At 41.3% G+C, this 13292-nt stretch overlaps 2 protein-coding genes across 4 annotated transcripts; both read right to left on the minus strand.

Moving 5' to 3' along the window:
• Positions 1 to 964: 964 nt before the first annotated feature.
• On the minus strand, positions 965 to 4804 carry LOC120732159 (steroid 21-hydroxylase-like). Of its 3 annotated transcripts, none has more exons than XM_040029553.1 (12): positions 4638 to 4804; positions 4297 to 4479; positions 4114 to 4203; positions 3885 to 4039; positions 3695 to 3790; positions 3416 to 3526; positions 3240 to 3326; positions 2983 to 3063; positions 2691 to 2804; positions 2433 to 2593; positions 1519 to 1622; positions 965 to 1433 (listed from the first exon to the last, which is right to left on the minus strand). In XM_040029553.1, exons 1-12 carry the CDS (start codon positions 4759 to 4761, stop codon positions 1168 to 1170), a joined length of 1572 nt encoding a protein of 523 aa, XP_039885487.1. In that variant the 5' UTR covers positions 4762 to 4804; the 3' UTR covers positions 965 to 1167. The 3 variants fall into 3 exon arrangements, with proteins under 3 accessions (XP_039885487.1, XP_039885486.1, XP_039885488.1); XM_040029552.1 differs by having other exon boundaries at positions 967 to 1433; positions 2433 to 2599; positions 4638 to 4803; XM_040029554.1 differs by having other exon boundaries at positions 969 to 1433; positions 2433 to 2599; positions 4647 to 4803.
• A 288-nt stretch (positions 4805 to 5092) lies between these two features.
• tnxba (tenascin XBa) lies at positions 5093 to 12375 on the minus strand. Its single transcript, XM_040029551.1, has 15 exons — positions 12231 to 12375; positions 9532 to 10719; positions 9300 to 9431; positions 8033 to 9214; positions 7824 to 7946; positions 7525 to 7668; positions 7306 to 7425; positions 7075 to 7230; positions 6798 to 6910; positions 6566 to 6698; positions 6341 to 6492; positions 6161 to 6257; positions 5893 to 6054; positions 5642 to 5805; positions 5093 to 5551 (listed from the first exon to the last, which is right to left on the minus strand). Exons 2-15 carry the CDS (start codon positions 10601 to 10603, stop codon positions 5453 to 5455), a joined length of 3849 nt encoding a protein of 1282 aa, XP_039885485.1. The 5' UTR covers positions 10604 to 10719; positions 12231 to 12375; the 3' UTR covers positions 5093 to 5452.
• Positions 12376 to 13292: the final 917 nt, after the last annotated feature.

Raw genomic sequence — 13292 nt, forward strand, 5'->3', positions numbered from 1 at the left:
CCTCACTTTTTGCTCATGAGAATGAGTCATAAGAGATGAGTTATTTTTACTTGTAAGAGTTATTTATGTTGACTCTGGTACAGTCACTTTAACTCTCGTGACTGCTGTGTGTTTTACATGTGGGTTACTATTTTGATGAAGGTGCCATCGTAGCTCAAGAGTTGTGTGTTTGTCTCGTAATCGGAAGGTTGCCGGTTCGAGCCCCAGCTTGGACAGTCTCGGTCGTTGTGTCCTTGGGCAAGGCACTTTACCTAAAGCCTACTGGTGATTGCCAGAGGGGCCAATGGCGCGGTATGGCAGCCTTGCCTCTGTCAGTCTGCCCCAGGGCAACTGTGGCTACAACTGTAGCTTGCCTCCACCAGTGTGTGAATGTGAGAGTGAAAGAATAGTGGTATTGTAAAGCGCTTTGAGGGGTCCTGAAAAGCACTATATAAATGCAATCCATTATTATTGTTTCAAATAATAACTTTTACATTCCTTTTTATCATGAGTAGGCTATTAATGATGAAAACCCAAACAGCAGATACGCCTGTAACCCAGTGCTGAGGAGAAACTGGACTTATCCCATACATTATGCCACTGTGTGGCATTTTTAAGAGTCAGTGGAGTTTTCTATGTGTTATGTAGTGTATGGGAATGTCCAGGTCCCTGCGAGATGAATGAGAATAGTGGGCGTATTAGTGGGAGGTGCTTAGGTGACAAAAGGCTGTGCACCAGGTGTGGAGTAGGCCTTTGTCTTGCTCAGTGAACGGGGTAGTAAATGTACTACTGGGTAGATTACTCACTATAGCCGATTAACTGACAAGCTGAATTTTTTAGTCGGACCAACACACATTTATATATATATATATATATATATATATTTAATTATCTGATATGTTTTGCATAGTTAATAAAGCTGCTTGTGACTGCACTCTAACGGGACATTTCTGACTGCAGTGTTTGTTTTAATTTCGCAAGAGTGGTCACCTATTGTCAGGGTTATCGCCACTGAAGAAATAAAGACTTTGGTTTGGACATTTTATTCAGTGCTGGTGGAACAAATAACTTTGATAATAAAGTGTAAGAATAAATAAGAATAAGAAGAGAAAATATAAATATGTGAAACATAAATTTGCACATGCATGGCCAACACAAACAACAAGTCAGCAATACACCCACTGCAGCTCAGGGATTAGTCACAGGTCTTGGACGTGCTACAACTTCATAGGACTTGATTTTAAGCACAACACTGGCAACTCCTCTCAGATCAGGCAGTGAGGTCTCGCTCTCAGGCAGGAGGAACTGAAAATCTCTCAGCAAGTAGGCACTGAACAGAAAAAGCTCCATTTTGGCCACAGACTCTCCCAGGCAGAGCCGAGCCCCCCCTCCAAAAGGGATCAGGTCACGGGTGGAGCCGCCTCCGCTTCCTCCTCCTTCATTCAGAAAGCGCTCTGAAAGAGAGAGTGTCAATACTTTATTTGAACTCTTCTGAGCCAAGTGAAATGAACACAAATCACACAGCGTTTGGGACAGCACCTGGTTTGAAGCTGTATGGGTCAGGCCAAACTTCAGGATCATGATGTGCTCCAAAAAGATTAGGAATGATGACTGTGTTCTTAGGGATGAAATAACCTGCAATGCTAAACATGAGGAGGAGTCAAATATTTGTCTTAATGCCAAGTATCAAGCAACACACATACATAACAGGGCAACAGCAGAAAATGTGTATGTGTGTATGCCTGTTTGTTTTTTGTTGTTGTTTTTTCAGGTTTCGGTTAATTTAAATAATGTCTACACATCTTCTTTCTGCACAATTACATAAATAAACAATGCTGGTGCTTGTTGTTTTAATAAATTACATTTTTCTAAAGGTAATTCAAGTGGATATCTCTTCATAAGTCTGATCTTGGAGGAAGAGCGGTGCCAAATGTTGCAATACCTCATACTTCCAGCATCACATTCCAGCATACTTCATTAATTAAAACCACTCCCTTTGGAGAAATGTGAGACTGTGGGAGATCTGGAGACCTCAGTCAGGCTGTACTAGCACATGTATCTCACACATAAACACACACGCACACACAAAGACAGTTGTGTTTTCATATCTTTGTGGAGACATCTAATTGACATAATGCTTTCCCTAGCCACTTACCCTGACCCTAACCATCAAAAATGAACGAAATGAGAGCCTGATACTAAAATCACATTTTGATCCTCAAAAATGGCTTCAAACTCGTGGGGACATGGATTTTGTCCCCATAAGGGCTGTTGGTCCGCACAACAATAGAAAACTTCAAATTTTTGGTCCCACAAAGATATGTAAACATGGTACATGTGTGTACACATCCCCATCTACACACACACACACACACACATATACACACACAGGTACTTAGTCAGTAGTGCTTATTGTGTGTTGTGTAGTTGCTATTTATTATGTGCAGGCTGACCTGCTGTCTCTGATGGCTCTGTGTGGTACTGCCAAAGGGGCGACTGGCCTGAGCCTGAGCACCTCACTGATCAGAGAGCAGAGGACAGGAAGTCTGTGTCTGTCGCTGTATTTAGGGTATCGGTCCTCCAATACTGTGCACAGCTCCTCATATACCAACTCCTGCACCTGTAGATTACATTAGAAAGGATGCATAAAAAACAAAAACATGTCTTTTGTTTTAATTTTTTTTTTTTTTTTTGGTAAAAATTCCCAGTGCCTCTGGTCTGTGCAGGAGGAAGGCCACCATCCAGTTTAGCCAGGCCGCAGTAGTCTCTGTTCCCCCGATAAGAAGGTCCACTGTTGCCATGTGAACATGAATATCTGTTAATAGCTGGGAACATGAAGACATGTAATTTAATACTTTTACAGTGTTGCATGTTTCCACTTCTAATTGTGATCTTGAACTAAATTTGCTCTATCATCGTAGTTTGTAAAATTATCGGGACTTCAGGTGATTTATTAAGGAAAGCAGTCCACTATCTCTCCTGGTATTCACTGTATGTACTCACCGCTTTGTCTTCTGTGTTCTGATTGTCAAGTCCCTGGAGGAGGGATCCTGTGATGACATCCTGATTTTTTTTGTCCTGTGACTGCTCAAATAAATAGCAAAAGTAGATTAAAAGAGAGTTATTTTGGATGTTTTTAAATAACTTGTGTGATTTTGTGTTTGGTTCCACAAAATCACAGCAAGTATTTTCTTTGTCTTGCGATCTGAATGATTTAAATTCATGAGACCATTATTTTCTTATCATCTTACATTACTAACCTTGTAATTGTTGAGATGTCTTCCTATGATTTCGTCTCTCCTGACCACCTCTTTCAGAAGATGGGCAAAAACAGGATTGGGTAATTTCTTTGAGAGAACAAATGACATGAAATTATTTTCACAACATGGTACTGGTTTTATTTATTTGACCAATAGTCTAAATGGTGAATATTTACTCTAAGCAGTGGGAAAGAGTCCAGGGCTGATATCCAAGCGGAGCCCCACAGAGCAACAATCTCATTGAGACATCTGTGCAACTCCTGCAGCTCCGATGAGCTCTTATCATACTACAAGACACAAAGTAATGAGACACACTGTCCAAAAACAGAGGGAACGAGATGTCGTCATGCTTATCCTCAAGAGTTTCACTTCCTGATTAACAGAACATTATGAATGTACCTTTTCTAAGACGGTGACATGAAAACAAACAGAACTAGGGGGAGAAGAATACTCACTTCTATTCCGAAAGCCAGAGTGGTGATGACATTACTGGCCGCCACAGTAAAATCCTCTGACAGATCTACAGCACGGCCTTTATAGCCCATCAAAACCTAAACAGTGAACAAACCCGTGCTTTATCCCGAGCGTTTGGTTTGCAAAGTCTTCCTTCTAAAATCTTGTTTTCCAGCTTTTTTTTAACTGTACCTTTAACAGATGCAGCGCTTGTCTCTCAATGACATCATGCAAAGACTTTTTGCAGCAACGCTGCAGAGAACTATGGACAAGGCGATGTTGTGCCTTCCACTTTTCAGTATAGTCACCTAAAGATATGTTGCAACCTCCCCCAGACACAATATTACCTGAAAGAAATGAGTCAGGGTCATGATATCATATGACAACTACGCAGCCCAGTGCACTGAACTGAACTCTTTACCTGTGTATGAGATCGGTCTCCCGGCAAAGTCACACCATTTCTTCACCAGTGCTTCTCTTATGACTTCGCTGCTGTTCAGCACTACCATAGCTGAAACAACACGATTATAAGTGCAGTGTTTTGGTGTTATGCAATCTGAACTTTACTAAAAATGTCAACCGTTATCAATTAATGGATCATTACTTGTTGTTCCGCATTTAAGGCGATAAATGCTTCCATAGCGCTGTGCCAAATTTGTGAGATGAATTGGTAGATGATCATGTTTCAGCTCCATCATATTACCAATGAGAAAGTGGCCGGGAGGGCCCGGGAGGGAAAGAGATGAGGAGCAGGGAAGAAACTGGTCCAGAAATCTAGAATCATCTCCTACACAGAATTAGAAAAGACAAAGTAAAATGGACAGGCGCAAACGATATAGAATAACAACCAGTTTCAGTTTTGTATGTCTCCATATTTTTAATTTCATTATTTATTGCTACCATCAAAACCATATACTATAAAAAGACCGTGAATATATACTCAACTTGACTTACTTCCCCTATGATTTTCCTGAACATCTTTGTGTTTCTGACCAGAAATCCAATTCAGCACCATGAACAGCAGTACAACCAGGAACGCAGCTCCCACACTGACTATTGATATTTCCATTATCACTTAGAGTCTTCTCGCTGTGGTCAACACGCAGCCCTGAACATTTATAGTCCTCTCACAGGTCTTAAAGCCTGTCAGCTCGATACAGTGTTTGGTGTTTTCGCTATAATCAAGGACATCCAAATATTTGTTAGGTCAGCATGACTGTTGATGTGATAAATGCAGCACAAGACAGCCTAGACATGATTTGCACTCACTAAAGGGCATGTTAACACATTTTAGTTGACATTACAATCTGTCAAGCCTGTGTTTCTCAATCTTGTAACACGACGAACGCAGGGAGGTGAGAAATTGTAAATTGCTTTCAGGAAATAAAAACTCACGAGACCAAGGTTAGCCACATTTATTCCAATGGAGTGAAACAGTGCATGTTTAATTACAGTAGTAGTGGGGTGGCATACAATTTTGGTGCACAAAACACATTTGTATTGAAATGAATGAGTCAGGCAGAACAGTAGAACAGAATTCAAAAGTTACAATAAAATTAGTTGTTACGTCTGCTATAAAAACAGATCAGAAAATTACTTGCGCATTGAATCAAATGAACTGACAGCTGCAGCTATCAAAACAACTATAGGTTATTTTATTCGGACAGAGACACAGAAACCGTGAGATCCAAGGTTCTCGAAAATTTCTGGAACTTTAATTTTCTGTCAGATGCAGAGTTTTCATGGAGGCTGGTCCATCCTTACCCATGAGTTGCAGGGGAGAACCTGGAGGGTCTGAACTTCATCTCAGTGAAGGGAATGGAGGAGTCTTTACCTTTCCAGTCTATCCAGACTATTCCCTAGAGCAGAAACAGAAAAAGAAAATCTATCTTTGGCCAGCGTGCTTTAAAAGATAAAACCGTTTAGAAATCAGCAGAGATTAGTCGTACCTGATTGTTACTGTTGATGCCATAAAGACCATTGAGGTTGACCTTGTAACAGTTTTTATACCACCAGCCTCCCATGTAGGCCTTGGCACAGTGGATCCCCATGGGATCAGGGTTCTTGTCTCGGGTTGAGAATGGACGACCGTTATGGTACCTCATAGAGTCACCTGTCAGAAAAGTGCATTGATATTGAGATCCAAATTGTCAGGTATAACTTCACTTGTTTTGTTTTAATGCAGTTTTTGAAAGTGGACCTGCTGTTCCGGTGTAGCCAGACACGGTGAGCGTATAGTGCCTCGTCTCTGAATCGACAGAGAAGTTCGTGTAGTGAGCGTAGACGGTATGGTTTCCAGATCGCATATCCACTCTCAGACTCACAGGGCCAACATTAGTCAGGTTGTGCAGGAGCTCATTTCCTGGTGGGAGTTGGGAGAAAACATGCTGTTTAAGCAGATGTAGTGAAAACAAAAGAAAACACTTTGAATCAGATAAAGTGATTAGAAGCTTGGCTTTATACTGTACCAAGCCAGAATTCTTCACTCAGGTTTCCAAAGCCAGCTTTGTATTCACTCCATGTTCTGAAAAAATCTGTTTTTCCATTCATCCTCCTCTGGAACACCTGCAAAACACAGAGACTGCTGTCTAAAACCCAAATAAAAGTCTATTTTCGACTTTTATTCAAGTGACTGCAGTTTGTCTTACTGTCCAGCCGCCTCCATCAGTCTCCATGTCACAGTAGACTCTAACTGCTCGCCCCTCTCGTCCTTGAGGGTAGATGTCCAACTCTCCTGAGTGCAGAGCTCCATTCAGCAGCTCCTGAGAGCACTCGGTAGGGAAAGGGAAGCGCAGTTTTCCTAACAGATAAAGAAAATTAGTTTTTAGAGTAATCACAAGATGGGATTACATTGCAACACGTAAAATGCATACCTGTGATGAATTCTGTGGTGACAACAGATGTATAGTGTCCATCTCTCTCGCCTTGCACCACAACAAAATAGCGGGACATGGGCAAAAGCCCAGTCAACTTGTACTCTGTGATGGTGGGCTCCAGAATCACCTTCTAATATAAACACAGTAACACACACAGAGCTTTGAAATTCTGTAAAAGTCGGGTCTCTCTTTAATTATTGTATACCAAAGATCAAAAATTGCAACTGACCTTTGTCTCCTCTCCGGCCACCTGATAGAGCACTTTGTAGCTGTGATAAACGGCAGGGGTGGCTCTCCAAGCTATGACTGCACTTCGAGCCCCAACTTCACTGGCTTTGACCACTGAGAGACACAAGAAGCCCCTTGGCAGTTTTTCTTTTTTCTTTTTTTAAGTTTACTCACTTAAAACTAAACATACTCTCTAGGTTGCTCATCCATGAAGGATTATTTTATTCTCTCTTGTTTAAGATTATGATTTTACTTCATTTTCCCACCCTTTTGCTCACCATTTGCAGTAGTAAATGTTGTTGAGATGGCCATACTCTGCAGACTGTCCTTCTGGCTCAGCACTTTGACCCTGTAGAGGGTGCCTTTCTGCAGGCCTCTCAGCTGGTGCTCCACTGAGTTTCCTGACAAGGTCACGGTCACTGTCACATTAGGAGCTGTGGCAATAAGAGCACTCCGCTTAGTCGCAAGCACTTATTCATTAGTCATTATGTCAGTGTGGCCATACTCACTCTTAGAGGACTCGTAGCTGATGACGAAGCGGTCTACTTTCCCTAGACTGGGAGTCCACTGCAGCACAGCTCTGGTGTCTGTCACATTGACAACTTGAAGATGCGTTGGAGGGGCGGGCACTGCAGTTCGGATATTATCCACAGTGTTTATGTTTTATTTTTGCACTCCAAGACAAAGACAGTAGCCTTTTATAATAGTAAACTTGTCTAAGATTGTACCTGTGGTGATGACGGATGTGAGTGGATCACTCTGGAATTGGCCTTGTGTCGTAGTTACAGTGATTATGTAGGAAGACCCAGCAGACAGCTTGGACAGAACAACATAAGACTGCTTAGAGCCCACTGTCACCAAGCGGTTCTCCCCTGTCAGGACGACAACAAGCACCACAATGAGACACTAAGAACATTTCCCAATAAACTGACATTAACCTTCACTTGGGTTGAGCTGGCATTAATTAAGTGTTTTATGCTGGATAACCCTGGTCTGAGATAAACAATATGAGCAGTACTTAGCAGACCTGTTAAAATGTTGGTGTATGTGACCCTGAAGCCTGTGAACGTTGTCTTTGGTTTGGACCAGGAAACATTGAGAGAAGACTCTGTGACATTACTGAAAACCATCTCTGTGGCTGGCTCAGGACCTAGCAAGAGAAAAAAGTACAACATAGTGTATTATTTGCTTAGATATTGATGGACTTATACATAAACGTTTTCCTGCTGTTATTACCTGTGGTTGCAGTTACTCTGTGAATCTTTGATCTTCTCTGTGCTGCTGTACCATATATATGCAGGACATAGCGCGTGTTTGCCCGCAAATTACTGAACTCCACAGAGCGCACATTACCCGGGACCACCATCGAGATCCTCTTGGTGTCAGCTTTAACTTTTGATCCATCAGCTTTCCTGGAGGAGGCAGTTGCGTTGGTGCGCTCACTCTGTACTAAGACTTCCGTTGCGTTCCTAGCTGCAGAGGGCTTTTGTCCTGGAAGAGCTTCCTCCTCAAAGTCCTCGTAACCATCTTCGTCGCCTTCTGTCTGTGGCTCTCTTCTGATCACAGTGAAGTTCTTAAACATCCCTTGGGGTGCTAACCATGTGACTGTGAAGCTGTGGGAAGATATGTTTACAGCCTTCACAGATCCTAATCCAGATCCTCCGGTCCTCTTGATGCTGATCCCTGAGTCATGGTGAGTTGTTTTGTCATGATGAGATTTAGTCTTATCTGATGCAGCTCCAATGGTTCGATTCAATACATCCAGATTTATTTGTGTTCCTTTCCCAGTCTTGTCAGTTTTTTTGTCCACAGTCTGCACAATTAAAGTGTCTAATTTACCTGTCTTATTTGGTTTATGGCCGGATGACTGAGATACATTCTTTTCACCCTTCGTGGACTGCTCCAAAATGTCCTTGTCTGTTTTGGTTTTGGTTGTCCCTGTGCCCTTGGAGATGGTTGTGTCAGTTTTAGAAACCTTCTTCACATTGCTTTGTGTTGCATTATTTTGTGGTTCATCTTTCAGATGGTCGGACGTTGAAAATGTTCTGCTGCCAGTCCCGTCTTTAATGTTGGTTTCTGAGGCTGAGGGTGTTGTTTTGCCTTTTCGGGTTACCTCCTTCTTGTTTTCCTCTTGTTTCGGGAGACTTTTGTCAACAGTTGGGCGACTGGTGTTTTCAGGATTTGAAGAACCTTTAGTAGTTGTTTTCTTCACAGCGGTGTCTTCTTTCACTTGTGTTTTATCAACAGCTCCTTTGGCATTAGTGGCTTCTTTAGGTGTAGTGTCAGTCTCAGACACATTCTTCTGGAAAAGTGTTTGTTCTGCTTTGCTATTTTTCTCCTGTATGCTGTCCTTTCCTTTTTTCACCTGCAGGATTACAGTCTCCACTGTTGGCTGGATGGTGCTCCCTTTGCTAAATTCTGAAAAGCCCAGGGAGAGGCTGCATCATTCAAAGGTTACATAAAAATATTTATTTTTTCTCATTTTAGTGCAAACATCACTTACTTTTGCTACACTCGGCTCCTTGTGCACACTTACTGCAGTCTAGACCCATGAATCCTTTGTGGCAGATACATTTACCCTTCTCACATTTCCCATTGTCGCCACAGTCATTTGGACAGTTTGCAGAGCACGGACCTGGGCAGAAACAAACAGAACAAGGAATGTTTAATCCTGTCTATACTGAATAGTGTTTAAAATGATAAAATATGGTGAATAAATCATAAGAAAATGATACATTTATCTTTGAGAAAGGACATCTCTCTTTCGAGCCGAGCCACACGCCCTTTCAGTTCGGCCATTTCAGCCTCACACTCTCCACTGCAGCCACCAGGCAACAAGCTGATCTTATGAGTCATCACGAGTGGAGCACCAGGTTTCAGCTTCAGCTCCTGCTCCTTGGTGTTGCTTGAGTCGCAGCCCTCACTGATAACCACTTTGATGGGCTGCGAAGAGGCAGGCTTGTCTTTGCTGGATTCTTTGATTAAAACTGTATCATTGGCAGAGGTTGTGACCTTTTCTTTGTCAGTTGTCTTTGCTGGAGTCTCCAGTGGCAACACAGTTGGAACTTTTGTGGGAGAAGGCTTGCCCTTGGACTTCACGTCATTGATGGTGGGGGACCTAGCAACAACAGTTTGATTGACAGATGGTGCGGGCTTGTTTTTTGTGGCAGCAGTGGACTTTATAAATGTTGACTGAGTATTTTGAACTACGGTGGTGGCAGGCCTGTCTTTGGCAGTATTCCCATGATCAGTTGAAGGAGACCTAATTAGAATAGTCTGATTGCCAGAGGGCTGAAGTTTGTGTTTGGTGGGTTTAGCACCGCTGGATGAAGCAGTCTTTGTGGGTGTTGGCTGAACATTTAGAATTCCAGTGGGGGAATGCTTGTCTTTGCTTCCTTTTACTTCACCACCTGAGGCTGACTTAGGGGACTTAGTCTGGTTAACTGGGACTGTGTGCTTGTCTTTGTTTGAGAGGGTGCTTCTGGGTGTAGTAGCCTTTACCACTGACGGAGTGGTTTGAATTACTGTTGGGCTGTGCCTGCCTTTGGTGGTCAGTGTAACATTGGCTGTTGGAGATTTTTGCTTGGTAGCTGGAGTGGGTAAAACTGTCTGATTGATGGCATTTGGCTTAAGGGTGAGCTGGTTGGTCTGTTTGTCAGGGAGAGCAGTGGTTTTTGGTTTTGAACGGGTAAATGCTGCACTGGCTTTGGTCACATCACTTCCTGTGGAGTCTCTCTTCTCATTGGTTGTGGTTTGAATAGAGGGAAATGGGGTGAGAAGGAGGAGTAGTCCTAGAGTAAATAACATTTTGATCCAGCAACTGTGGTCAGAGAAGCTGTTGCTTCAGTGGAACTGAATTTACGTTACTGTAAATCTATGAATTCCTTCTTCTATATTTTGCTTTTTTCTTTGCCAGGTCTCACCTGGAAATTAAGACAGAAATAAAGAAAGAGCTGAATTATGGCAGAGTTGAATGCAGGAAACACTAACGTAGGCCATTTTATAGCTGATTTTTGAGTTCCAAGTAGGACTTTAATGAGCATACATATATCTTTTACAGGACTGACCAGCATCACATTCACAGAGCTCCCATTCACACTTAAAGCTCCTCAGTAGAACTGGCTAATCAGAGACTGGCAGCAATTTAAAAAGTGGTTAACTGACAAGACATTTCTGGCTTCTAAGTCAGTGCGCCCCAGGGTGGCTGTGGCTACAATGTAGCTTGCCATCACCAGTGTGTGAATGTGTGTGTGAATGGGTGGATGACTGGATATGTAAAGCGCTTTGGGGTCCTTAGTGACTAGTAAAGCGCTATATAAATACAGGCCATTTACCATTTACCATTTACTTACTTTTTCTATTCAGTTTCAAAAAACATTTAGATTTTTAGATTTTTTTTCCTGAAAAACAAACTTACTGAAAAATTCTAATTGTTTTTGTTGTTTGTTTTTTGTAGTCTATTGCTTAAAAATCTATTTTTCAATTGTTTCAAGTTTTTCCAGAGAGGAAAATACACATATGATGGAGAACTCTCAAAAATAAAATATCAGATATGATACACTAGGTGTTAAAGTGTTAATGCAGAAACTGCATGCTGTGAGCTGACCTTTAGAGCTAACTAAGCAGATTTATTTAAATGACCTTTTAAGTATTTCCTTTGAGCTTTGCCACTTATATATACTATAAATATGCTATATACCTAAATACTCATGACTGGAAAAAATGTCCAAACCTCTGTTATGTGCTTTTTACAATAAAGCTGCTGTAAAAATTGACACAGACATGCATCCAGATATTCAGAAGTGTTCCAAGTGTTCAGTCGTAAAGTGACTGCTGTTCAAACCAAGTAAGGTCTAAGTCACTGGAGACTGAGCAGGAAGGAAAAGCTGACCTGAGTGGGAAATTCAGAGTGTGCCACTGAGACTATGTGGCCAGGTAACAGAGCTTTACTGTAAGAACTGTGGGACACAGTATGTCTTTCACTATACAGACGGTTACATAAAGCTCGTCACCCACAACTCATAAAACCACAAAAGAAAATACGTCCAGCCTTGCTTTTAAATGGGCTTCAGTGCTGGTTGAATTAATAAGTCTTCTTTATTTCTAAAACTGATAGAATTCATTTTGATTCCATGATTAAAACTAAAAGGAAAAATTTAGCAATAATGTTTTTTTTAAAATTGTTTTTCCACTGCACTCACAAAAACTACTATTTATAAATCCTTTTCACTGTAAATAAAACAAGGAAAGAATCAACACCAGAGCCCTTTCTACTCATTAAGACACAGAAAATTATAACATTATACTCTACAAATAAACAATAAGATTAAAAACCCATCCACACAAACACACCTGAAAGTAGGATGCTAGTTATTCCAATAGTTGCAGTTTTCACTCTATCTTCACAAAAAGGGGAATAAAAAGTTGCACTTACTTGAATAATGACTTGGTTCTTTCTTTATCTCTTTCTTTGACTTTCTCCCTCCATCTAATTGGAAGAGTGGACACAGAACTTCTTCATCTAACCTGAGAGGAAAGAGGTGAGAAGAAGGACCACCACTAGAAAGGAGGAGAGTGATAAAGTCTGCTCCTACTTAAGGAAAATCCCCCCACCCCCACGCCCTTTACCAAATCTTATGGTCCCACTCTCTCAACCACCATGAAAAATATTTGTATTGGACTTACAAAAAGGCATGGTATTTTACACTGGTTTCTGTATCTAACATGACAAGTTACTCTGTTTTATTTGCTTGCACAAAGAAAGCACATTTTTGCTTCTTATAGCTGAAAATCCACTGTTATAGAGTTGATTCAAGATGACTTCATTTAGTTTGTCTCAACAACACACTGAATTGTTGAACACAGCAACTGAATTGCTGAATTGTTTAAAACAATCAAATAAATCTTATCTATTTAATTTAAAATTATTATGACTCAGCTTTGCAGGTTGTATAGCAGTTATTTCACAAATGTCTGTCACATGTAACTTGCCTTATCCCAAAGATTGCTGCTAGCAGCACACAGTTTTTGGCTGAATAAAGCCCCGGTGTGAGAATCATGATTCATCTGGAATACATAACACTGTGGGCATTCAGAGCAGACTCTGGGGGACAGGACCCTCTCTCTATATGAATCGGCTGTTTGTTGGAAGTAATGAGATGTAACTACGTGGGAGTTATGTAAGTGACCAAATATCCACCAGATTTAAGGAATCCTCTGTGGATGCATTGCATCTCAGACAAGATGGCCACCCACCAACCCACCTTTTGTAAACCACATGAAGACAAGTAGGCTATATCAAGGGTGTAGAGCAAACAAGGTATGTAAGTGACATTCATCTAAATGTACAAGAGAGCATATAGGTTAAGACACTGAGCTAACATAAGAAACATAAGAGGTAAGAAACTATGGGTGATACAGAAGAAGCATGTTTTCTTTTACTTTTACATCTGCTCAATCCATATATGTTACAGTGTGTGTGTCTGTGTGTGTAAAA

The sequence above is a fragment of the Simochromis diagramma genome, unplaced genomic scaffold (genome assembly GCF_900408965.1).
Source record: "Simochromis diagramma unplaced genomic scaffold, fSimDia1.1 OVJJ01000361.1, whole genome shotgun sequence".
NCBI classification, from domain to species: Eukaryota; Metazoa; Chordata; class Actinopteri; order Cichliformes; family Cichlidae; genus Simochromis; species Simochromis diagramma.